This window comes from Micromesistius poutassou (assembly GCF_964030765.1).
Source record: "Micromesistius poutassou genome assembly, contig: SCAFFOLD_3860, whole genome shotgun sequence".
Taxonomy (NCBI): Eukaryota; Metazoa; Chordata; class Actinopteri; order Gadiformes; family Gadidae; genus Micromesistius; species Micromesistius poutassou.
The window spans coordinates 1,385-27,821 of NW_028178671.1; the positions used below are offsets into that span (position 1 = coordinate 1,385).

A 26,437-nucleotide genomic window follows, 5' to 3' on the forward strand; every position below is an offset into this window, starting at 1 on the left:
TAACCAAACTCAACCTTACCAATGCTCTAACACTACATGGTTAGAGAACCACGGAGACTACATGGTACAATAATCCTCCCTTTTGTAAATGACGGCCGACTAAGGCAGAAAACCTGTCCAGCTGTCCGGTGCGTTCTGGCCCTCTGATAAACCGCCTCAACAGCCACACCAGAGGGCTATAAGCGCCACGTCTGCCTCTCTTCCAGGAGACGGCGCCCTGGTGCAGAACCCCGCCGAGCCCCAGGCCGTGGCGAGGGAGGCGGCCCCGGGGGTGCAGCGGGAGGGGGCCGACCCGCCACAGATCAAAGGGCCCGTGGAGCTGCCCGAGAGGAAGAGGAAGGAGGAGGAGGAGGTGCAGCTGGACCGCCCCGAAGCGGGTACGTCTCCACCGGGACCCCCGCCGGGGATCCTGTCCTTGGCCCTCCAGCGTCCAGAAAGGGGGCTTTTTTTTTGTGTCATTCGGTTATTTTTAAGTAGTTAATTTTGATCTTTTTTTTCTTTTTTTTCTTCTATTATTCTATTTTCTTTATTCATGCAAAAGCGTTGTACGGTTTACGATTAAAGTAATGGATCCTACACAACGGTCTCACCCTTAATGGCTTTCTTTTTGTTTGCTACAATCCGAGTCGTTGCGTGGTTAACTGTGCGCCGTACAAGACGTCCCCGCACGTGGGAAACGGGCGACGCCTCGGCTCGAATTCCGGCGGAATATAATCGAATTAACGTTTTTCAGCCTGATTTTCCCCCACAGAGCCGCTCAGAGCCTCTGTCTCTGTGGCTTCCAGCGGGCCGTCTCTGCACACATGGTTAGGTTCAATTAAACGCTCTTTATGGCTCCTTTAATGACCCGTGAGATTGGAAGTTAAGACCTTATTAGCAGCGGCGCCGCCGCCCGGCGCAGGTGACCGCAGAGAATCCTCAGAAGTGCCGAGGTTTTGCGGGTTCCAGTCTCGCGGTGGTGTGACGTCACTTCCTGTGTGTGTGTGTGTGGGGCACTCACTCCTCTCTCTGCGCCCGTTATGTATCAGAAATCTAGTAACGGCAGCTGTGACTGTGAATATAATTATATTGTCTTTACTACTGAGCAGGCTCTTTTATCCAAACCGAGTAAAACGGAGATTTAATTCTGGAGCAGGTAGTGGGCAGGTCGATGCCTGGATCAGTCAATCTTTTACCCCTCCCCCGCCCCGCCCCCCCCCCCCCCACAGGTGTGGCTGTGCCAGAGGGCGACGCCCACCGGCACGAGCCGCCCATCCCCCACGACGAGGTGCAGGTGGACAACAGGAAGAACAAAGCCGAGTTTGAGGAGAACCACAAGCTGCCGGTCGCTCCTCCTGCTGGAGGAGCAGGAGAAGGAGGTGGAGGGGAGGAGTCCCCGAAGGAGGGGGCGCCGGGCCAGGCGGCGGCGGCGGCGATGGCGGAGGCGGCCAATAAGGAGCAAGGTGGGGGAGCGGAGACGCTGACGGAGGAGAAACAGAACCCCGCCGTCGCCGTGCTGAAGAAGGAGGTGAAGGACATGGGCGGGGCCGAGGTCCCGTCCGACGAGGTGCTGGAGGCGGGGAAGGAAGCTGGGAAGGGGGCGGAGCTGAAGGAGGGAGACAACGCGGCTCCCGGGAAGGACGCCGTGGCAGGGAATGCGCCGGAGAAGGAATCGGACGAGGCGGGGAAAGCTCCCGACGCCATGGTGAAACGTGAGTGGGGCTTCTTTTTTTTTTTTTTTTTTTTTGCAAGGTGCACGGGAATGTATCCGAATCCTTATCCCCTGACGTATCCCTCCACAGCAGAGCAGACAGTGATCCAACACAGTGATGATACCTGATGATAGTCTAGTCACTAGTGCACGTACAGCAGTATTATTCGTACCTCTTGGAGGTTTGACCCGCCGTGGTGTTTTCATCTACTCCTTCAGCTCCACCCGTGGACGGAGCCGAGCACCCGCCCGCCGTGAACGCCCCTCCAGCAGCCGACGGCAACGGAGGAGAGGACAAGATGGAGGGTAAGAGAGGGTCCTGTGTTGGTGGGTGGGGTTGGTTAGTTAGTTATGGAGCGTCTATAGATGCGATGGACCGTAAATAGCAGTGTAAAGTCCTCCTTGAGTGCATCTAGAAATCACCCCCTCTCTGGAAATGTTCTACTAGCTAGTGTTCTACTTTTAGTAGTGTAGTATTATTATACTAGTAGTAAAAGTGTTTGGATGTAGCATGCCGCTTTACAAACAGATCTTAATTCATCGTCCGAACCTCCTCATCAGTTAAAGTTACCTAAATACCAAATCAAGTGTTGAATTGAAACTATGTCTTCAAGCGTGGATGCACACTACTTATGCAGCTTTTATAAGGGTTAATAATGTTTCTAGATGCTATTATTTTGTGACTGATCTCTGTATCGCTCTTTCCTCAGTTTTTTGTTTTATCACAAACTGCATTCTCTACTGCTCTGGCTGAATCCATCAACTCTTTTCCATTTTAAAGACGAATAAGTATCAGGAACAGATTAGCCGCGCCAGACCAATTCGCAAATGCAGATTAGTCTGGAAACTCTGTTTGTATTAGATTTCCAGCTGGCGAAAAAGCCTCCGGACCCTATTGGATAGGCCAACAACCAATTAGAGCAATGAACAGTGTGTCACAGCAGCGACCATCTTGGTTGTTAAATGAAGATGCCTTTTAACGGAGCTCCCATAGGGCGGTCCTTTCAACAGTCATCGTATTAGACCCGCCTCACATTATTTAAACGATTGTTATTGACCCCAACTTTCAAATTGGTCTGGTCAGGAACGGATGCTTTGTAAATGTTCTTTAGTTTCACTCTCCTCCTTTTGTATTTATGAATCTTTTTTCTTCCACCATTGCTCCCTTTTTCTCTGTCTTTCTCTCTGCTGGGCTTCCTCACAGTGATAAAAAAGCTGGTCGCAGGTATGAACTTTGACCTCTCCCTGCCGCTTTGCCTAAACCTTGTCTGTCTGTCTGTCTGTCTTTCATGTCACGTTTAGTTTCTTTCCGCAAGTATGCGCTTCACGCGCACATAGATGATCTAGAAAGTGGCCTTCCACACCACTGTTCATCCACGCTAACCTAGTCCGGTGTAGTTTGTGTCAATAATCGTCTGTTTGTCCGGGTCTGACATGACACAAGGTATGTTATGTTATCAAAACTCTAATTTAGGTCTGTGTCCTTGTGTGGGCTTGAATCAGAGATGGAAAACACACATAATTAACCATTTTAATTAATGGTTAATTAACCATTTCAACTTAATTAATTTAACCTTATTAGTTAAACTTGGAAGCTGGCCGCTGGCTGCATTCGTATGGGATCAAAATGGCTAGATCCGTCTGGAGCACCACTAGCCCCTTCATCACGGCTGTGTAACATTTCTAACAGGTCCGGTCCTTTCTGAGCTGCTTTTAATGTGTTCATGTCTCTGACCGCGTCCACCACGCAGAGGGCCAGAACGACCACGCTGTGCTGCTGCAGGTCATCAAGGAGCAGCAGGAGACCCAGAAACGGCTGCTTGACCAGCAGGCCAAGCTGCTGGCCGTCATAGAGGAGCAACACAAGGAGATCCATCAGATACTGCCCGCAGGTGAACACACACACACACACACACACACACACACACACACACACACACACACACACACACACACACACACACACACACACACACACACACACACACACACACACACACACACACACACACACACACACACACAATGTCAAATAAAATGACATGAAGCCGAGAGAAAGAGTGCAGGGATGCTCGTGTGTTGTATTATATAAAGCGTTGTATAATATTTTTAAAAAGACTTGTTCTTCTTCTTGTAAAAGGCGTCGCGGCCGATGGAGATGGTGACAAAAGCGTCCAGGAAAACGCCCAAGGGGACACGGAGGCGGCAGCAGCCAAGCCAAAGGACTCGGCTCTGGCTTCGGACCTCAAGCAGCCCGGGGAAACTGGAGCTGCTGATGGAGCACCACAGGCAGGAGCAGCAGCAGCAGCAGCAGCAGCAGCCGCGGCAGGGTCTGAGCTGCACGTTGTTCCCCAGAACCAAGCACAGGCTGGGGATAAGAATGCCAAGCTCCAGCCGCCCGTTAAAGCCGCTGTGGTTCCTGGGGTCAACAAGGCCGGGGAGGAGGCCATCGCAGCCGGGGGGCCGGGGTTAGCAGCAGCTGCAGCAGCTGCAGCGGCGGCAGCGGCGGCGGTGGTAGCACCAGCCGGCCATGAGGAGCGGGAGCTGGGCGCCAGGGGCGTGCCACTGGGACAAGGGAGACGGGGGGACGCCGGGCCCGCGGCCAAGAACGATGGGGTCGCCCTGCCAAAGGAGGAGCCGATGGTGAAAGAGTTGGAGAAGGACAGGGTGGAGAGGCTGGAGGCAGAGAAGGGGAGGATAGAGAAGGAGGTGCAGGCACGGGTGGAAAAGGAGCGCTTGGAGAGGGAGAAGAGGGAGCGGCTGGCCAGAGAGGAGCTCGAGCGGTTCGAGAAGGAGAAAGAGAAGCTGGCCAAGGAGAAGGCCGCCAGAGAGTTGGCCGAGAGAGAGCAGAAGGAAAGACGAGAGAAGATGAGAAAAGAGCAGGATCAGATAGAGCAGGCGCGGAGGGAGGAGGAGAGCCTGCAGCAGGAGTTGCAGAAGATGGACAGCGAGATAAACGCTCGTGCGCTGGAAGAGGAAGAGGAGAAGCAGAAGCAGCAGGCGAGGCAGGCCCAGCTGGAGCGAGCCAAGGCGGTGCAGGAGTCTGAGGAGAACGAGATCGACGAGCCGCTCAAGAAAGGAGGGCGAGACCTCAAAGTGAGGCTGGAGGAGAGGGAAGACCAGGCCCTCGTCGCCGCCGCTCTTTCCAAGGAGAAAGACACGGACCTGAGGAGGAGGCGTCGGGCTGTGGACCCCCTGCGGCCCGGGGGGATGCCCGGGCTGGAGCCCCTGCTGGAGCTGGGCGGGGCGGACCTGCACGCCGCGCTGGAGGGACAGTTACTGGGCGGGGCCATGGTGCACAGTAGGGGGATCAAACAGGCAGCCGAGCCAGAGAAAGAAATATGAACGGCACAAGGTGGCGTGGGCAGGTCTCGGCGTTGTGAACCACATGCTGAACACATTCCAGGTACTGGAAGATGCGCCGGTGACTGTCATCACTGCCTTCAGAGACTCAATAGATGATTACCTTGTTGGTTCTGATCCCCCCCCCCCCCCCCCCCAACTCCTAAGAGTAGTCTCTATGGAGATGGTTGTTCAAGCCTTATAAAAGAGACTCATAGACCAGCAGGGAACTGTACAGATTCTCAGACGGAGAGGAACCAAGCACCATAGCTCGTGCCCTATATGTGCGACCCCCCCTCACAGGTACATAACGTATAACACAAAGATATGGGTGTACGTTTAAAGTGACTGCCGAAAAGCATTTCCTTCCATGTTCAGGGTACAATGTTGATTCAACAGACACACAGACCAGAACACGCTATCAATAGGTCATACTTGTTTAGTCTTTATGGCTACCAAAGATCCCTAAGAGCTTATTGATTTGCAATTGAGCTTATACAATATACTGTAAAGAAAGAAATTATATTCAATCCACATTCTTTGCTTTGATAATGTATATCCCGCTAGTCCTAGTTCCAAAGTCTTTATAAAATTCCTATTTTTATGTATATAATAACTTATTTTGTACTTGAGTCAACATTTTGTATAGGAGAAACTGTACATCTATGCAAAGTAAATCCCTCAGAGGGTTTTTAAGAGCATAACTATCCAAGGATTCACTTATTGTTTGGGCTTTTTGTGAAGGCTTTTGTGTTTGTCAAATCAGATCTTTTGTGTTTTATTTTGTGTTTTTATGTTTGAAATGTAAATACTGCAATTCTCAAATGTTTAGAACTGAGCATTTGTTCATTAGAAATCTATTTATTATTCCTACACAGGCTGTCATTTGTGTTCAGTAATGTCTGTGTTGAAGTGGATTAACATTTAGGATTTTGAGCAGATAAACAAAAACAACGATGCCTCGGACTATTGCAGCACTTTTTCTTGTAAACCGAATTGTTTAAGTTTGCAAATTATAACATTTCTCAAACGTTTCCTTCAGTGCCTTTTGATTTTGGGAACTGGCAACTGTCTCCATCCCTTTAGACAGGACTGTCGCTAATACAGTTAAAGGTAATATTTCATATATTTTCTGGAGGGAACTCTCTGCTTTGTCCTAATGCTGTTTCAATGAACATGTTTCTGAAGTACTATTTTTCAACATTTTGTATTCGCTGGTAATAAAATTCAAGTCAAATTAGATTGTTTTGTTTTACAATTTATGTTTAGATACATGATTTCGTATCGAAATTATGATTTCCCGATATATACACTCTATAATATGAAACAATCATCCTCAACATGTTATCTTTATTTTAATATCCATTACATTACAAATCATCATACAGTCACTTTCAGGCATTTTATATGGTATGCTGATCCAGTGCGTGAAAAATGTCCCGAAAGCGTGCTATTTCGCTGCTTTCTTGGCCTGTAAAAGAACATGGTCTATTTATGACATGATCAATATCACATTATTACAGTGTATTTGGCTTTGCATCGTACTCACCGCATTTAGGAAGCATGTCTTGAGCGCCTGGAATTCCTTCACACAGAGATCCTTCTGCAGCTCCTGTTTACCTACGGTTGTAGCTGTGACACATTTTCCATAAGCCGATGCCTGAATGACACAGAAAGATGAGTCACTGATCATTCTTTGCAGGACTTTGCAACACTTTATACTTCAAGTCACACCAAGAAAAGTATGACTTGGAAACAAATACAAAATACAATGCATTAAGGACAATGTAGCACCTTGACAAAGGTCAGCAAGTGTGCGTCCTACATCGCTCGGTTCCTACCTCTGCCGGACATTGAACCAATATCTCGGGGAAACGTCTTAATTTTTCACGGCTTCGGGTCCACACATTGGTCCCAGACATCTTAGTGGTTCACTGGCTCTTGGAGGCAGCAATTTGTGCTACTTGTGGACAATCACCGACTGGATCAACAATGTCGAGTTGAACATGACAAACACTAAAACATGTTCGATTAAGAATAATTATTGTTCGACATGCAATTTAATCTCCTACAAGAGTTCTTACTTAATCCATGAGTAGAACATGTCATATCTGTAATGGGCAACGCCATGTTGTTGACCCTGTGTGATCGTCAGCAGCGCGTCATCGAGAGAGTCACGATTCGCCAGTTTTTCCTTCAATCAAGAGGGGACGTCCGTTATCCTCACGTTGATTCGATGGTGACTAAAAAATGACCAAAAAGGCGAGAGCCAATAGTATTAGGTTTAACTACCGTGTGATTTGCAAGCTGTCAACTTTGAGCCCGCCTCCCTAACCCAGAGCGATGAGGAAGATGAGTGGCCTCCTGCTTTCTAGATTGCAACATCATGGCAACATTTATGGAACGCGTTGCATTTGTTCCCAAAGTAGGTGCTATGTTACTATACTGTTGTCTCTTTAATTTAATCGTATGCTTTGACAAACGAGAAACCGCTGTCGCTTGGCGGTGTTCTGGCCAGCAGTGTCTAGCTAACCAAGCTAGCAGCTAGCTTAGCAAGCATACAACACTATTGGTAACTTTGGCATGACAACTTGTTTGGTTTTTAACAGTGTGTAACATACAATGGGTCCCCGTGGGTCTATCAGCTCTAGCTAGCTCTGGCGTAACAATCCTACCATCCGATATGTCTGTGTTGACACTTTTCTCCCTAGAAAAAAAATAACTCGAACTGTGTACCCCTATGTCGCTCTCTTCAAGATGCCCACCCTGATGAAGGCCACAGCAGATGATGAAAACCCCTGCCCAGGCTACCTATTTCAGGAAATAGGAAGTATCCTTTTCCAGTTTATATGGTCAAAGTCATAGTATGTTTGACCGTCTATGTATGAAACACACATAACTGGCCTCTATTGACACACTTGAGTCCCATGTTGTTGTTTTTCACAGCTGTATCAGTTGGACGTTTCAGCTGATAAAGTTGAAACAGCCCACAGGACCATATAATGCTACAGTGTCTTATTATGACCAGAACATAAGGCGGTACCATGGAACATTTAGCTGTGATGGCAGTTAAAATAAGGATACCCTCAACAAATGCAAAATCAATAAATGCATATTATTTCATTAGATAAGATGAGTTATCACCCCAAAATATATTTAGATGGTGTCATTCTTCTGATACTGCAAGCCAACAGTTTGCTCTCTTTTTCCAGTAGTCCAATAACATTACCGGAGGTTAATTTGCTGCTGTCTGTCACTCGTTGTCTCCTTAACCGTCCCATGACTGTAGAAATCTCCCATGAGTCTGCAGGATCTGGTCAGTTTTTGTTGGAGTACCTTCTAGACCGACTGCGGGTCGACTCCTGTCATGTCAAAATTAAGGTGAAATCACTAACAGTTTGTGAGATTATAAAGTTATAGTTAAAGTTAAGGCTATAGGATGGGCGTTTTGGAAACATTCACGAAAATGACGGGGAATATGACACAATATTGATAAATAGCATGATATGGGGATATAGGGTTTGTGTGTGCTCGGACTAACCGCTGCCGCGTCTGTTTGTGGCAGGTGTTGAAGATCTTCGTCCATCTCTGTGCCCATGGCTCGCATCACTTCCTCACTGAGCTCAGAAGAAACTCCACCTTCATCCAACAGGCCTCAGGTTAGAGGAACTGTCTCTCTCCACCTACTCGTCCCACTTTTCAGTGTCAATCTATAGGTGCCAACTATGAGAAATTCTTTAACATATTACAATGAACAAATAAATATAGTAAGATAGTAGGTAATGTATAGTAAGATAGTAGTATTACTTAGTAGTACATTGTCTTACTAGTAAAGGAGAAATACCAACCATGCCATGAGGGATAGTGAAAGGAAAGAGTAGTGCTATCTTCTGAATGTTAACAGTATTCTGGTGTTTCGTCTCCTTTATGTCCTCAGCATACAGCGGTCCGGCTGACCCCATCCACGGGACTGCCCTCTACCAGAAAGTCAGGAATACAGCGCAGGTTGGCTATAGATTGTGGTTGTTTTCCTTAACACACACTCGTGTTGCACATTACTGATTTAAATACACGCACGCACACACGCATCCACGCACACGCAAACACCTGTAAAGTTAAATATATACTAAAGTAAATGCTGTGTTTTCACAGGAAGTGGGCAGATTGCTTTTCACTGACACAATCCTGGAAAAGACCCCGGGCTCAGTCGGCTGCATAGCTGCTCAAACGACAGGTGAGTGATATTTACCGACCGTTGGACTGGACTTTCTGGCTCATAGGGTTCTATTCTAGTCATTCTATAATTTGAAGGTGGTCAAATAGATAGATGGTTAGATGGTTTGTGAATTTATTAAAATAGAGATACAATTATATGAGTGTGGTGTTTGCCCGTATAGAGGGAGAGAGACGGCAAACATAAAGAGACTGCAAACAGGACCTCTTGACCGTCTACTACTGTTACTTTCTAAGATGCAAATTGTGCTCTGTGTGTGGAATCAGGAATGGGATCTGAAGCGACCCACAGGACAGCCATGCAGGGGTTTGGATGTAGCCCAGGGAAGCAGGGGGCAGGTGAGTGGCCTTCCGTGTCTGCCCTCAAAAGTAATCACATTCGGTGATCATAAGCTTGGCTAAATCTGGCAAATACTTACAACGTCAGAGGTCGGCAACATGATGCGTAGGAAGTAGCCATGGTGCTGCTTCACCCATGCTATTGGGTGAAGCACATCTCCCCACCCACCCTTGGGTGACTCTTCAGTTTTCGTGTAGGCCTTACTCTCTGAACGGTCTGGATAGATAAAGGAGTTGGTTTGAGATGAGTGATAACCGTTAACTGCATACCCCCACCCCCCACCCCCAGCCTCCAGCAGCAGCAGCAGCCTGCTGGATAAGCTCCAGCATGCGGCCGGGGTGGTGGCGAGCGCCGTCCTCCCGCCGCATGAGCAGCAGGGCATCCGTCTCCACGACAACCACTACCGTGCCGTGGCGGCGCCCCCGACGCCCATAGAGGTGGCGGTGCCGGCGTGTGCCTACGACCTACCTCCACGTGGAAACAAAGGTCAGCTATGGTCGTACTGCAGGAAGTACTTTACATTGACGCATGTAGAAATTCCCTGTGAGACAATACAGAGAATGACATTAATTGTAAAATAATTTCAAACATAAAGATAACATGAACATAAAATGGAGATACAACGCTCATAACACATACATTAAAACAGCAAGGATTGCCACACTCCTAGTAAATTACGAAATTGAGTGAAAAGTCATTCTCTGCTTCCTTCCTCTTTCTTTTGACCCTTGTAGGCACCCAGAGATGCCCAGGCCAGGTGGGTGGTGGCTGGGAGGAAATGGACAGCAGCAACGGCTCCTCGCACAACTCCTCTCAGGGCATCGCAGCCAATAGCCAGGCCTCATTGGGCAGGAGCAGCAAGTCAGGGGGGACCGGCAGCCAATCAGGGGGCAGTAGAGAGAGCGGGGACCTCTCAGACAGGTGGGCTGCTGTGTTTTCCTCCTGCCTGGTTTATGGTGTGTGTGGTTTCCTCTATTGCCCCTTTTCCACCGACAGTACCAGCTCAACTCGCCTCGACTTGGCCCGCCTTTTTTTGCGTTTCCATTGCCAAAAAAATGTAGTAGCTTTTTTTTAGTAGCACCTCCGTCGAGGTTCCAAGTGAGCTGAGCAGGTACTTTTGTATGACGTAAACAGGTTGCTGGCAACTGATTGGCCAGCGGCTGCAAACGGGAATAATCACTCAAAGTTAAGTTGTGGCTGGAGTCCACGGACCCGCTCCTTAGGGGGACACGGATCAGCGTTTCGCCCTGTGTGTAACGCCATTGCGCTTTTTATTTTATTTTCCCATTTCCCGTCATAACCTTTCCTGGGAATCAGGAAATAGTCTCGATCAGATTTCCTGGGAATCCCGTCTCCCGGGATTAAAACCTAATGACGACCCGCCCACGTTGAAGAGGTTCTTTTCTACGACCCGCCCACGTTGAAGAGGTTCTTTTTTAGATGGAAACGCGACGTGCCTGGAACCAAACCAAGTCGTGCCTCGCTAAGTCGTGGCAAGTTGAGCTGGTACTGTCGGTGGAAAAGCGGCATATGTAGCAACACTTCCCTTATGTAGCAACACTTGTTCCCCCAGGGTGGAGGCCATGCAGCTAGGGGACTGTGGCCAGGAGATGGCGCTGATCAGCAGGCTGACCGAAGGCTCCAGGGTCTTCCTGACCAGAGAGGAGAGCCAGTACTTTATCAAAGAGTAGGTGCATTAGAAAATTTGAATTCCACCATGTTAGTTCTGCCTGACTCCTGTTTTTGTGTATATTCCTTACTTTTTAGGTGGTTTTACTGGTTTTCATTGGTTGCACATGAAACATTGTACATGCACGTTGTCTTACTTCCATATTGTGGTTCTTGTTGTCTGCAGGTGCGCAACACTAAACTGCGAGGTTGTGGTGGAGCTGCTCGCAAGGCAACTCCAGGAACACTCACAAACTGTCCAAATGGTAACATGAACCTAAGCTCTGTGTGAGATTTATTTTTGTGCCCTTGACTTGCAGTGCAGCCGTAACATTTGTGTTGCTTCTCCTGGCCACCAGAGGGCGCTGTGTGCGGTGGCCTGCCTCCTCACCTCTGACCTCCTTTCTCTGGAGCAAATCTTTGGAGCTACGCGTCACAGGCTCGGCAAACTGAGCGAGGGTCCTCAGGGATCGTTGACTAACAAAGCCACCAAGGTAGCTAAGTCGTGTCCACGCGCTACCACATACAGAACAAGCCGGTTAAAGCACCTTCAGACTGTTCTAAGCCTTCTCTGCGTACTTTCTTTGCCAGATATTGCGCCAGCTCGAAGCCATGCTGGGCGGGACTGGGCGTGTCCCCAGACCGGAAGTGGCAGCCAGCGACCACCTGGCCTCAGATGACCTGCCCTTTAAATCTACCTACCCAGTGGCTCCTCCACCTCCCCCGTCAAGTCTCTCGGCCGGTCTCTCCAGCCTCCACAGCTACCAGGAGACCCCCCTCATGTCCACAAAGCCCTCCATGGAGGTCACCGGCCGGCCGCCCCCTTCCGGTCGAGAAGAGGACCAGAACGGTTCCTCGGTCCACGACCACGGAGAGATTCCTCTGAGTCCCTCCGAGGAGTCGGGTGACAGCCAGGCAGAGGCTGCCAGGACTAGCGAGGCAAAGGTGAACTCGGTCGACGAAAGCAGCCAACGTCCTGGCGGCTGGGAATCCCTTTCCGATTCGGAGCCGTCGCGCGTGGGAAGGCTGTCTCTGTTCAGAGGCATGGAGCTGGTGGTGAGGGGGGGCGCCTCCGCCTTCTCACCCGAAACAGACCTGACGCATGCATCCAGTCTCAGCCATGTTGGAGGAAGTCCAACCACATATCACACTATACCAAACTCTGGAGGTTCCTGTTTTAGTAAAACCAGCAACGTTGCGTCCCAAAGCAGCCAAACAGTATCAGCTTTTTCCTTCCTTAACTGTTGACGAAGGTCACAGACTGGATGGTTAAGTTATGTCAATTCAGTATGAACAGATAAAGGTCTGACACTACGCTAGGTGTTTTTGCATTTCCAATGCAAGAATCTGATGTTAAAAGCCATAACTGAAGTCATTTTCTGCTCATGAATTCATGACCCATTGAGTAAAGCTATAAGAATCGGGTCAACCTCCCCTTAAATTAACGTTTGAACTCTACAATGCTTATTTAAAGTAACAAATCTGATTTACTACTAATGCAAACACTTGAGGACTTGGAACTGCATCATTATGCAAATCTGGTATGGGTGCATCTCCTTGGAGTATATACTTGTTCATACTACTAAGGTATGAACCAGACTCTGCTCTGGATGGATATGAGTGTGTGCTGGTTAGGTCATGCTCTGGCCTTTCTCTTGCTGTCCAGAGTTGAAGATACTCCTTAAGACCATGCACTATTTGGTCCATCACCCTTAACATTAGCAAGTCATCCACACAGTGGAGGAGCCTCTGGGGCCCTGCAATGCAGGGAGTTGTGGGTTTGAACTCTGTGCAGTGTTTTAGAAGTTAAACAGGTGACCGAGGTTATGCCTCAGGATTTTGTTAAAGGAAGCTAGATCTCTTCAGTGCAGGGGAGTCATTCTTGATTCACATTTTGCGCAGCATTAATTTTTATCACAAATTCTACGATATGAAGTGTCTTCCGTTTTGTTTTTTTGTAGGTACGAAAAAGTAACTCGTATCAGTGAGGTTTGATTTCTATGCTATTTATACCATCATGTTGAAGCATATCAGTGCTTGATAACAGGTGGGAAATAAGATTAAAAAAGTAGATAAGTGTGTGCTAAAAATATATATATCGATCTGGAAAAGGATAGGCTTAGATCAAATTATAACACTAGCTTTGTCAACAAGAATGGAAAGCTATATAGGATTCCTTGCCTATTTAGACACTGTTTGGATTAATTGCATATGAATTGCAGAATGCATCCGAGATTCTTCTTGAAATAACAAAAGGTACGAATAGTGTGACTGCTATTAAAGTACAATAACACATCCTTCAGTTCACACCAGCCTCATCATGGTTAGCATATTTATCTTATCTTTACAACTGTACAGGTAGACAGGCGAAGTGGCATTATGTATTTAAAAAAAAAATGAAATGCAATGTATGAAAGTAACACAAGTATATACCATCAATAAGCACAAGACCGTAATAAGAGACAGATTCTATGTACTCAGCCACACACTTGGCTTTTATTGGGTCAAACTTTCAAAATTTGAATTCATTTGATTGAGCATTTCAATATGGAAAAAAGAACAAAGCATAAAAATGAACAGACATAAATCCTGATTTAACTTAATGAACACAGTGTCTTGGTCATACCACACAGGCCATGAAGCAGTAGGTAAAACAAACAAACTTTCCATCAACTGCTTTGTTTATTTTAACCTTTTACGTACATATATGTGCAGAAAGAAAAAAAAAAAACAGAACTGAAGATTTGTTTTTGGAGCACCATGTTCTCTTGTGCATCTCCCTGGCAGTGTCTCACCTACAGGAATTCACTCTGAGGAGCCTATAAATAGCCAGGGTCTTATGTGAAGCGGCGTCTCAGTGGCGACCAATCTTATCCGTTACCCTCAAGCCACACCCAACCACACGCTTAAGAGTCAACGCTTAATATTACTTTTAATCACTTTGGTTATCTATACACAAATACACACACAAAGAGTTCAGAACTCAATGGGGTTTTTTCCTTACGAATAGCAAAAGCTAATTTTGAGTGTTTAAGTTGGCCTTCCGTTACCAGTCGGTGTGAGGAGGTGAGTCGGATGCATGGACCTTGTAAACTTGCTGCACATGGAAAACACTGGACGACTCGCGTCTTGAGTAAACAAGAAGAAAGACTGGATAAAGTGTTTCGCTTTGTGTAGCACTTTGATCACACACACCTCTCATCGTCATCATCTTTTCTGTCAATTAGCACCAATGAAATGTTTGCACGACAACAACACTTGCATGTAAAAGAGAATGTTGCCCTCTTCCTAAAGTGCCTGAAGTACATACATACATACAGTACATACATACTGACACCACACACAGAACTACAGTGGATGGGCTATGGAAAAGGCAGGTATTTCTTATGGTCTCCCCCCACACCCCCCGTGCCCACCATCCATCCACACCACACACACAAACACACACTCTCTCTCTGCTTGCCCTATGTTTGCTGGTTGCAAGGCGGGACCAGCCGGGTCCGGTTCTGATGGGCCAGGAACAGTAAGGTGGGGAGAGCGCGGGTCAGAGGGCGGGAAGTCACCGCCGTCACGTGGAGCCCGGCAGAGCTCTGATCTGCATGCTGCTGAAGTGAGCCTCCCTCAGTAGTCTGTTGATGTGGTGGTAGGAGACGACACCACCACCGCCGGTGCTGCTGCTGCTACTGCTGCTGCTGCTGCCGTTGCCATGGAAACCCTGCAGTGAGGCGCTGGCAGAATCCTCGGGTTGGGGGCTGAGAGAGCTCTGGCCGTGTGTGCATAGACTGGTGCTGGCTAGGGTACCCCTCTCCGGACTACTGACCCCGCCGCTGCTGTCGCTGCTGGACGACTGCTGCGGACAACCAAGAGGAAGGCAAACACGTGACATCGGGAGGGTGGCACCCGGGACAGATAGGACTGCTAGTTTAGATAGTGGCACTGCAGCATTTCATGTAGACATTTGACCTCAAAACGGTGCTTAAAAATGTCAGATATTCATCCATGTTTCTATATATGGATATCTGAGTTGAAGCAGTTGAGGGACAACCATTTGCATGTCCATCAATGGCAGCCAAGCCACACTACAATTTCAACTACTTCATCAGCTCACCTCAACATAAATTGAGGATTTAGAGTAAAAGGGGCAATGGATCAAAAGTCTGATGTATAAATGAGGCACAGAGTAAAAAGACGTCAATGGACTGCATTGATTCAATTAACCCAAGATGGGCCCTGAACCATTCTCTGGGCTCACCTCTGAATCCCAGACGTCTCTCCCCAGGTCCGACACTATCAGGTCATGTCCCCCTCCTGACCTCTTGGCGTGGGGGTTCAGCTGTTGGCCCTCCTCGCTGTCAGAACCACGGCGACGCTTCCTGTGCGTTTCAAACAGCAACAAAAAGACAATGAACCGAGAGAAAAATACCAACATCGCATCGAATTATCAGACGTGCTCCTCATCTTATCAACAATTGATATTGACTATTGATGAAGCCACGTCGAAAAATGTCTGATGGTATTGAAGCAAAACGCAGAACATACGGCTCAGCGTTCATGGTTACATTACCTGTTTTCGGTCAACATTTTTAGGCGAGTCTCGACGGACTAGGGATATCTCGGGGTAACAGAAGACAGTACCAGGGCTGGGCCAGATGACGATATAACCACTCCGTAGATCGTCCAACACAGATGTGACATTAACTACAGCTCGGCACCATAACCATCTCAGCTCGCTATGGCTACACTCGGCTAGTAGGGTTCGGGTCCAGCCTAACCGAAGAAGTCCTGTCACCAAAATAAAGATATCCCCACGAACTGACCAATCTAAATCTAAAGACAGCGTGTCCTCCGAAGCAATGACATTAGCAAGGGACGATGGGGACTCCGAAACGTAGCGTCTCCCTGGTTATGCAACGATATCTCGAAAAAACTCCAGTCATGACAGGAACGGTGACAAGCTATCAAGCTAACATGGCTAACTTGAAAGCCACAACGGGACCAATCCTAGTACATCAACCTTCCGCTTTCGTATCGCCCTTCGTCTCTCGACTCAATCTATATGCATTGGAAACTATCTCCACCAATGACTAAATGAACGCCCGCAACAGCCTGGACCACTCGGTGAGTTTGTCAACTTAACGGCGGCCACGGATCGTAGAAGTATGACGGCAGCTCACTTTTTCCTAAGTTAACGCCGCTGACTAGAATAGCTTCTGGTTACCGTCGGCTGCGCAGCTGCTGCTGTTTACACGACGCTGCGTAACCTGACGTCACATCCAATGCGGAACTAGTCGGCATGTCAACAATATGCACATTTACACCAAAACTGCACTAATAGTAGGGTAGCTCAGTCATTGTTATCTTTATATATTGTTCGAAGAAACAGTCAGAGCATTCAGAGAATGCGGCAGTCAGAAACGTACGGTGTTAGGCAACATGGAAGAATTTCCCCAAAAGCCTTGCTGTTTAAATAATAGTAATATATAATAGCTTGGGTTGTGTGTGTGTGTGTGTGTGTGTGTGTGTGTGTGTGTGTGTGTGTGTGTGTGTGTGTGTGTGTGTGTGTGTGTGTGTGTGTGTGTGTGTGTGTGTCAGGCATGCAAACTAGTCACCTTTCGGCGAAATTCTTAATTTTTTACAAAATTGGCCATTCGTTGGTGATTGGTGATTCGTGGAGATCCATTGAGAAAACATTGGGGGTGGGGGGTCGGGGGTCTACAGTCTGACGAAAACGAGACGATAACTAAATAAAAATCAATTTAGGATGACAAAAACTACGACGAAATCTTTTGACACGCTAACGAATAAAAACGAGACGAAAATGTAAGCGGGACGATTTGGGAAGCGATCCAATCAGAACCAAGCTCTTTATGTGGGGAAGTACTGATCGTCCCGCCCGGCAGGGAAACTAGCAGGCGCTCGCTGCGTCGCAAGCAAGTGTCCCTTTGTAAACAGTTTGGCGCAACAATCACCGGTTAAAACACAACCAACTTGAAGTCATTGGCAGACGAGTCATCCCAAAATTCACGTAAAGATAAGCATCCTTAAACAGTTTTTTCTTTCAAGCTAATGTTATGTTTGTTTTCGCTAAAATTGGAATAGGCCTACAATACAAGCTGAAAGAAACCACCGCTGTCCTGTAACGGTACCGGAGCTCTGTGCTGTCGACACCACAGCGGGGCACAGAAACACAGGATTCACTGTGGTTTCTGTGACATGAGAAACACTAAAAATGAATACTTATGTTTATGTTTTACAGTAATGTTCTTATGACGGGAGAAAGGAGCAGAAATATAGTATAGAGACAACTTGGAGCTGTGTGTGCTGTGCGCGTATGTTTGAGTGAGAGACGGGAGTGAATGAGAAACAGAAAAATCGGACCCCCTCCATTCTACCTCACAGGTACAGAAGGCCTCCGACAAGGATGCTTTATTTGAGTGCAAATAAAGCTAGTGCATCCCAGAACAACAACAGACCAAGGAGGACGCCAAAAAAAAAGGAGTTAAAAAAAATGTATATAAAAAAAAATTATATAAAATATATATATTATACATATAAAAAAATTATAAATAAAAAATAATAATAATAAAAATTTGACCTGCGAGCATCTTTTTTTTTTTGACCTGCGTGTGCATCTTTTTTCCAGGTCCAAAAAAAAAAAAATACTTTTTTTAATAGAATGTTATATATATATATATATATATATATTATTTTTTTTTTTTTATATAATTTTTTTCGTTTCTATTAACAGGTTATTTGATGCACTCATTGTAAACTGAGTGGCCTTAAGTTAAAAGAAAAAACACAATATAAATGCAGTCAATTTAAAGGAGGCCTATTTCAATCCATAATATGTTTAACATGGTTATTCTATCGGTACAAGATGTATGGATGGATGTTTTAATAACTGCACACTTATTTGTTTCTCTGTTTGTTTGTTTGTCAGACAATAACCCATGAGACTGGCAACATGTTTGAACTACAGCACTGCCAGTGGAAGAGTTGTGTCATGCAGGGCTCCTGCCTCCTGGAAGAGTTCTGTTGCCAGACCATAAACCCCCGTAGCATCGGCCTGGGCAGGCTACAGTCAGCTTCAACACCTTACAGACAAATAACAGGTACCATAGGAGGATAGAGATATGATGAGATGAGATGAATTCGTCAAATCCCATAGTAATGTCCAGATGCTCGGAGGGGAATTCTGATTAATTGGACTTAATTTGGATTTAATTTGATTTGATTAAAAGACCATGATCCTGTAGCATGCTTTGATGTCATTTGTCCAAGAAGTCCATCCCCATGGGTATAGATGTTGGTCCCTTCAGTTGCAAGAGCTGATTTACCTCAACTTTGACCCGCAGGGTAATTACATGGAACCTTCTATGCTTAATGCAAGCGTAGCCGATGAGATTGTGTCTATTTTATTAGTTTTATATAATATATTATTATTATTTGTATTTCACATGTCAGAAGGATAGTCATATTTCACCCATAAACCCGTTTGGATTTTGATTTTTGATTGAGAAATCTATTTTTATCAGGCATTGCTTCGCTGGAAAGAAGGGGAAAGCTGCTAAACAAGCTCTGCTGCTCTAACTGCACCCTGCTGCCATAGCCCCAACCCAACCAATCCTTCCAAACTCACAAGATTCGTTCCAGTTTGTGCAGTTTATAAGGAAATGAAACTTGCAAGTACAGGGTCTCGTCTTTTAACAGACTCTTATAGACTGCCATGGTCCACTACGCCTGTTCCAACCAACTATATTTATTTAATCTACAGAATATTTAATTATTAATATTTAATTCTACAGAATATAAATTGGTTTATTGAAAGGCATTGATTTGACAAAGAAATAAGAGAAATGTATTAAAAAAATACACTTTTATTCATTTGGATGTGATAAATGAGACTATACATGTGAAACATTACAAAGAAATGATACATTAAAAACATTTTTATATAAAAAAGGTTTATTTCAAAGTTCTTCATTACTTTAGTGTGTGAATTGTGTAGTGTAAGTGTATTGTACTACAGTTTGCTACATGTCATGACTGCTTATGTGACAATTCATTTTCCCATCCTGATTTTTAGACAGTTGGTTAATCTTACAGCGTGTTCCTTCAGTGCTAAGTAATTGATTGTCAGTGAATTGCAAAGAACATCAGATTACTGCCCCAACAGATTTAGGTTCACTATAACAGAACCCAGCCACTTTTGATCCCTGACCGGACAAATGATCAAACCATCGGTCTCTCCTGGCTTCTCTCAAACACTGGTTACCAATATAAAATTCTGTTATGTCATTGTTTTCATCCACGGCAGGGGCATGTGCTGATTGGTCTTCTGCAGAATCAGTACAAGGATGTCATTTTGACAAATTAGATACAGGTAACAGCTTGTTTGGTGAAGTCCTTAGAGATGGCTACAATGGTTTAATCACCCACACACACAGTATACAGTACACAGTATTGTCCTTTTAACACTATTGGCATGTGTTTGTGGATAATTAATGTCCCAGCCATATAGCAGCCATCATCCACCTAACTCAAACAATTTTGGCTTGCAGTATTACTTTTCCAACAGCAATGTCCAACATTGTGGAGTTTTACATCAAACATATAAAAGATCTCCCAATACATCTTTCATAAGACACAGTGTCAATGGCATGTATATTTTTGTCTTTTATTAATTGTTGTTGGTCGATTTTTTAAATAAATAAATCTTAATATTCTGCGCTTTTATTGAGGAGAGTGAATCTGAAAACAGAAATGGAGAGAACCTTGCTTTTACACTGCTGTTGTTGTTGTGGTTGTGGTTTCTCATCTCAATCACAACCAGCCTCTGTTTGACCATTTCTCTCAGCTCCTTCTCGCTGGTCATGTTCTCTCCAAGTGTCCCCTCCTTCGTCTGAAGCTTCCGTCCTAAGCTCCGGAACGTCCTCTCGTCTGGCCGGGTGAGCTTCGTTCTCGCCTCCTGCAGGGGGACCACCTCTTGGCAGGGCGCACCAGGCCCAGAAAGAGGGCGCCCAGTCCCATGCCGGCGGTACACGAGTAGAATGCAGAGCCGTAGTTCTGCGTCTTATCCACGAAGAAACCTAAGAGGGGTTACGTGATTAATAAACAATAATATTATTTCCTTTAGCAGATGCTTTGATCCAAAGCCGTTTATGGTGATTTACAGATGGGATAGATCTTGGCTGGGAGTTCAACTACACATGTTCGGCCCCCTAGATAATATGGTCTGCTATGACGGCCTACTAACCCAGCTGAAAGCTGAACAATCCCTCCGCTGTCCACAGCCTACCTGTAGGCCTCCCAATACACCCTACCTGCTACCGAATAATCTGCATCTCAATACACTGCAATAAGACGATCTTGATAAAAGCTTCTGCTGAAGAGTTGAATAGTAAAATGTAGTGAAAGACCAATAGCAGTACTAAACATTTTTTTCTATCACTTAATTGTCTTCTGGCATTCGGCCGAATGTACACATGTGAAATCCGTCCGACCAAATAAGGACATCCCCGTCGGCCCTACCTCCCAGCGGCGGGCCGGCCAGCCCGGCAAAGCTCTGGATGAAGACGTAGACGCCGGCCGCCGACGTCATCCTCTGGATGCCCACCACGTCGTCCTCGGCCAACATGGGGATGTGGGTGCACGATATGCAGCCCATGAAGAAGCCGAATCCGGCGCAGCAGACCGCCAGGCCGTAGAACTCCCTCACCAGCGTGAAGGCCAGCAGCACCAGCGTCATGCCGACCACGCAGCCCAGCAGCACCATGAGCTTCTGCCTCCGGACCCACAGGCGGGACAGCAGCCATCCGACGGAGAGGCGGCCCGCCACCTCGGCCACCGCCATGACGGACAGCATGTAGGAGGCGTGCTCGCGCTTAACGCCGCGACTCACGCTCAGGTCGATGATGTAGAGGGGCGGCGCAAAGAAGCCCAGCGTGGCGAACAGCCCGAAGAGGGAGTAGCAGATGAAGCTGCCCTCGCGCAGGATGGAGAAGTCGAGGAGCTTCGTCTTTGGTTGGGCGACGACCGCCAGCTCCGCCGTGTCCTCCTGCTTCACTTCTTTGTCTGTCCTTGGTTTCTCCGGGTCGTCGTCGCTGGCTCGCACGGCTGCTCGCCGCGTGCCGCTCTCTCCGACCTCCGTCGTCTCGTTCTCGCACGTGTCCTTCAGCAGCCGGCCCTCCGGCGTCTCCTCCGACGACACACCAGAGTCCTCGGAGTTGAGCGAGTCTCCGTGGGTCAGCTTCGCGTTCCCGTCGCTCTGGACCTTTGTCGTTGTCGCCGCCGCCACTGGGGAGGAGTTCTGCTTTGTGGCGGGAGACTCGTCTTGGCTCAGGGCCGCCGTCTCTTCTTGCTCGGCGGGCCGGATCACGATGGGCCGGAGCAGAGCCCCGCACACGACGATGCTGCCCTGCAGCGCACCGATCACCACCATGGTGTGGCGCCAGCCAATGCGATCCCGCAACGCAGCGAAGGCTGACAGGAGAGAGAGGAGAGGACATGCTTTATTAAAGCGGCCCTTTAACTAAATCAAACACAGGAACTGTTGGATAATTATAAAGCATAATAATAATAATAATAATAACAATGATGAGAGAAAGGGGAGATAGACTTCTAGATACAGACTGTCCTAGAGACAGAAAAGAGAGATGCCAGAGAGAAAAATAATCATGTACTTTTTCCCCCCCGGAAAAAACAAAAGATGCAGGAAAACGCAATCAACTCCTTTCCCCATTGTGATGACATTCACAACGAGTCGTTTACAATACACCACATGTAGACGTGCTGTGTATTGTACACTTCATGTCCTCCTCCTCCTCAGGGTCGCCTCAGTGCACTCACCGGGGGCCAGGGCGAACATGGCGAAGGACTCCCCGGTGGAAGCCAGGGCCGTGACCAGGGAGCGTCGGCGGTCAAAGTACTGGGATAAGATAGTCACCGTGGGCAGGAAGGTCAGACAGTAGCCCAGACCTGCAGGGACCAGGGACAAGGACAAAGACTTAAAGGGGAATTTCACCGGTGGAGACATGAATCTGTATTGAAATTGGGTCATATATGAAGTCGAATAGTAACACAAATTTCTAATTTGGTGTCTTCTTGACCGTGAAAAGGCAGACAGTGACTTTTTGGATTGAAGACGACAACTCCCACAATGCCAATCAGCGTTCACTTCCTGAGGGACGTAACATAACAGCCAATCAGCGTTCACTCCCTGCAGTAGTGAATGCAGCAGGAGGAGAAATGATTGTTGCTGTTTGCGAACTCCCGGAGCTCTATATCTAAATAATATAATATATACGTATCTATATAATATAATATAATATAATATATAATATCACGGCAAAAAGCTGTGTGCGCCTCTGGATGATATTATGAATTAAAGACTGCGTTAGGTTCTCGGACGTCTCTGGTCCTTCCACAACAAGTAAAGACTCGTAGTGGGGGTTATCTCGGCCAGAGTCCTGCACGGGGTAATGTGTCGTCATGGTGGAGAAGGGATTTGGGGAAGAAACGTTGGCTTTGACTCTCTGAAGCCCAGATTGAACCGTGACTTCAGATTGATGATGAAGGACCAGAGCCGTTGGAGAACCCGACGCAGTCATTTAATCATACTATCATCTGGACTGGAGGCACACACAGCTTTTGGCCGTGATATTATATATTATAGATGTCTATATATTATATTATATCATTTAGATATAGAGCTCCAGGTCTCCCACCGGAGCTCCCGAAGTGTTCTAGAATATCAACACGGTCAAAAGCTGTGTGCGCCGCATGATATTGTGACTAAACGACTGCGTCCCCCCCCCCCTAACACTTCCTGCTTTAAATGACGCAAAAATCGTCATTTTGTGTCATTTAACGCAGGACGTGTAAGAGGTAGATACGGATCTCTCCCGTCTCAGGGGAAAATGAGGGAATTCAAAAATATGACAACCGGTGACAACCCTTTCGAGGAAATGTATAATGAGGAGAGGAACCCCTGCACTAGCTGGGTTCTAGTGCAGGGGTCCTCAACTTTTTGCGGAGCCATACCTGCAACCATTCCCATAGTGATGTACATGTGAAAGATGGAAGAGGTGAAGGCGCTGGTGATGGTTCCCAGGGAGATGAGGATCCCTCCCAGCATAACAACAGGCTGGAAGCCGAAGCGGTTGCTCAGCACAGACGAGAGGGGGGCTGTGGACGAGTTGAAGGGGGTCAGGTTTGCTTACTACATACAGTAGAGAGGCCAAGGGTTATGTAACGCATTAGCTTGGATTGCTCTCATTCGCACCTAAAGAGTCTGCCAAACGACTGAGTGTAGCCTAAATGTAAACAGGTAAACACTGTCAGTTATTTCCCTGGCCAAGAAAATGTATTAAGTGGGATTGCATTGAATATCTTGTCTTTGAGTTACAGTGGCCTTTGAGTATGGTTCACTGCAGTGTGTTTCTATCGTTTCATTAGCAGGAAAAATGTTTGTCACTTTCACAAGTTAACCAGCCATACTTTTCTTTCTTAAAGCCACTCTCTGACCAACGGTGTTCACTGATGACCCCTGACATCTTTACACTCACCCATGAAGGTCATGACGAAGACACAGATGGAGAGGATCCAGGAGACCTTGCTGTTGCTCTCCCCAAACTCCTTCACCAGGTCCTCGAGGAAGATGCCGAAGCACTTGATGGTGCCGTAGGTGAAAATCTCCACCACGAAGAAGGCCACGGCCACCAGCCAGCCCCAGCCGCCGTCTGGGATCTCCTGGTACTCATTGGGGCTGAAAAGACGGCATCCTCTGAGCCAAGGCACAGCCATGGCAGAGGCTGGGCTGAAGAGAGCATAAAGGTTGATGTTGGTTAGAACAGAGGTGGTGTGTGGGTCACTGAATGGGTTGATTTTTGAACTCGTCAGAGAAAGCAAACAAACAAACAAGCCTTGGATAAGTTATATTCATGGCTAATGTTAACAGTTCACAACTTCTTAAAAGGGAAATTAGAAACGGTTTGTTTTTAAAGAGGCGATTTCATCCAGATTGTGCACCCTATAAACAGTTTTCGTGAAGGCTATTACCTGCACATGTAATTATTACAAGAATCTAGAGTCACCTCGGATAGGGCTAAGCGTTTTCAGTTTTGTGTCCCGGTGCAACCTGATTCTAAAAAAACATTTTGTCAACCAAACAGAACGCTGTAGCACAGTGATTAACCACCTTTTTGGATAGTGATCAGAGGGGGGCTTTTAAATTTGAACTGCCCCTATGTTGCAATACTTACGGTAAAATAAACATTTATTCAATTTTTAGTTCCGGAGTTATCGTCACTTAAAGCTTAGTTGACCGAGGCGACAGCAACACAGTGGACGACAAGAAGTCCAACTTCAGTGCAAGTCTCTTTACATGTCAGCTTGGCTTTTATCCCAAAGTATACTAACCAGATGCAGACACGGAGGGAAGGACATTATAGTTTATGTACCGGTATTTGCAAAACTATTGCCTGTCTAGTTAGATGGTACTGTTAACGTAGCCTAATTTACCCCTTTTCCCAAACGAATGGTTATTCTTTAAGTTTGTTAATATTCTCAATCTCGAATCCCTACCTTGGTCAGTGGCATGATTAAAATCCATGCCTGCGGATTTCTGTTGAAAAGAGATTACCAGCAGCCGTTCATCTACGTTCCGGCTGCTATCTGTTTTAGGGACCGTCTACAAATTACACTGCAGAGACTGGTGGCATAGTTTGAAATATTCACCAAAAATCAATAAAAATACATTTCCTCATTCTGATTGCTGTAGTGCATGCCAATGGTTGGCTTTTACTTACTACGGGTCATTATTTGTTGGTATTTTGCATTGAAGCGAATAAGGATGAAATTAATAGTTTGAAATATTCACCAAAAATCTATAAAAAATAAATTTTCTCATTCTGATGTAGTAGTTGCCAATGGTGGGCTTTTACTTACTACAGGTCATTAGTTGTTGATATTTTGCATTGAAGCGAATAAGGATGAAGTTAGTTTGAAATATTCACCAAAAATCTATAAAAATACATTTTCTCATTCTGATTGCTGTAGTACTTGCCAATGGCGCGGCAAAATATTTCAACTTTGTCGCGGCATTCGCATGAGACAGCCAATCAGCGTTCACTCCCTGGGTGAAGTAACGTAAAACAGCCAATCAGCATTCAACCAGCCGGGCCAACCGCACCCTAACCCTGCCATTTGCAACTCCCGAAGCTCTATATATAATATATAAATATCAATATAATATAATATAATATATACAATATATATATTATCACAGCACAAAGCTGTGTGCACCTCCGGATGATATTATGAACCCATAAACGACGGGCATTGCGACGTCTCTCCCTCTTCCACAACAGGTAAAGACATGCAATGGTGGTTATCTCGGCCATGGTTGATGAGAATGAATTGGCATAAAGCACCGTTGGCGGGCAAAAGATGTTGCGCAACAAAATTTGCCTGACATAACTGTACAGCGACAGATTATGAATTGTTGCGTGACAAAACTTTGGCGACCAGGAACTGCGTTCACACCAAAAGACACATCGCCTGGTCGCGCTGTCGCAGAAGTTTTGCTGCAAATCCACGTGAAGTTGAAAGGACAGAAGTACTCATTCATTCGACTTTTGAACTATAATCTATATTGAACTTGCAAAATCTAAAATACAATCTGCGATATTTCAACGACAGAGTGAAAGAGATACATTTAGCCGTCTAGCCCCATAGACCCCCATTCAATCTGCACTCATTCGATCACCCCCAGTGGAATTCTAATGGAACTGCTACCAAGTTCGATACAATGGGGCTCAATAGAGAGTGCCAAGGCTCTCCGTAGACGGGCTCTGGTAGTAATTAAGGTTTTATATATATATATAACTTTTTCGAACATAAAGTTGAAAGGACGGACGAACAAACTACGATCATACAATGATCAAAGAACCAGATCATATAGCTATAACAACAAACAACAAAACAAGGTGGAGACTAAAGTACACCAACACCCAACAGATCATTGACTTTGGTCCTGACCATTGTTCTGGACCAAACATTCATCTACAAGGGTTTTAGAGAAGATTTCCCAATGGGTGGTGACTCTAATCTGCCCTGGTATTTAATAAGAATATCCATTGATATTAAATAACCTGACGTTT

General features: G+C 46.3%; 4 protein-coding genes and 1 pseudogene across 6 annotated transcripts; 2 read left to right on the plus strand and 3 right to left on the minus strand.

Annotated features, from left to right (window-relative positions):
• Positions 1-206: 206 nt before the first annotated feature.
• LOC311373496 (uncharacterized protein) lies at positions 207-6,233 on the plus strand (the record flags this gene model as incomplete). Its single annotated transcript, XM_084490254.1, has 6 exons — positions 207-377; positions 1,209-1,691; positions 1,910-1,996; positions 2,895-2,915; positions 3,442-3,582; positions 3,831-6,233. Coding segments are annotated over 6 exons (2,108 nt in total), but the record flags the coding sequence as incomplete, so codon positions are not given.
• A 132-nt stretch (positions 6,234-6,365) lies between these two features.
• LOC311373500 (NADH dehydrogenase [ubiquinone] 1 alpha subcomplex assembly factor 8-like) lies at positions 6,366-9,797 on the minus strand. The gene is made up of 7 exons (XM_084490258.1): positions 9,685-9,797; positions 8,881-9,009; positions 8,574-8,671; positions 8,262-8,394; positions 6,874-7,275; positions 6,582-6,692; positions 6,366-6,503 (listed from the first exon to the last, which is right to left on the minus strand). Exons 5-7 carry the CDS (start codon positions 6,952-6,954, stop codon positions 6,483-6,485), a joined length of 213 nt encoding a protein of 70 aa, XP_084346384.1. The 5' UTR covers positions 6,955-7,275; positions 8,262-8,394; positions 8,574-8,671; positions 8,881-9,009; positions 9,685-9,797; the 3' UTR covers positions 6,366-6,482.
• LOC311373498 (AP-4 complex accessory subunit Tepsin-like) lies at positions 7,374-13,630 on the plus strand. The gene is made up of 13 exons (XM_084490255.1): positions 7,374-7,457; positions 7,790-7,862; positions 8,322-8,413; positions 8,598-8,691; positions 8,970-9,037; positions 9,185-9,266; positions 9,533-9,604; positions 9,894-10,091; positions 10,340-10,526; positions 11,179-11,292; positions 11,461-11,539; positions 11,633-11,767; positions 11,865-13,630. Exons 1-13 carry the CDS (start codon positions 7,419-7,421, stop codon positions 12,519-12,521), a joined length of 1,890 nt encoding a protein of 629 aa, XP_084346381.1. The 5' UTR covers positions 7,374-7,418; the 3' UTR covers positions 12,522-13,630.
• Positions 13,631-13,736: 106 nt separating this feature from the next.
• On the minus strand, positions 13,737-16,470 carry LOC311373499 (protein VCF1-like). 2 transcript variants are annotated; one of them, XM_084490257.1, is made up of 3 exons: positions 15,838-16,470; positions 15,526-15,646; positions 13,737-15,120 (listed from the first exon to the last, which is right to left on the minus strand). In XM_084490257.1, the coding sequence occupies exons 1-3, from the start codon at positions 15,852-15,854 to the stop codon at positions 14,842-14,844; spliced, it is 417 nt and encodes a 138-aa protein (XP_084346383.1). In that variant the 5' UTR covers positions 15,855-16,470; the 3' UTR covers positions 13,737-14,841. The 2 variants fall into 2 exon arrangements, with proteins under 2 accessions (XP_084346383.1, XP_084346382.1); XM_084490256.1 differs by having other exon boundaries at positions 13,737-15,123.
• A 2,680-nt stretch (positions 16,471-19,150) lies between these two features.
• LOC311373495 (monocarboxylate transporter 7-like) lies at positions 19,151-24,103 on the minus strand (annotated as a pseudogene). The gene is made up of 5 exons: positions 23,843-24,103; positions 23,319-23,462; positions 22,125-22,253; positions 20,808-21,758; positions 19,151-20,365 (listed from the first exon to the last, which is right to left on the minus strand). The product of its transcript is annotated as a monocarboxylate transporter 7-like (transcript).
• Positions 24,104-26,437: the final 2,334 nt, after the last annotated feature.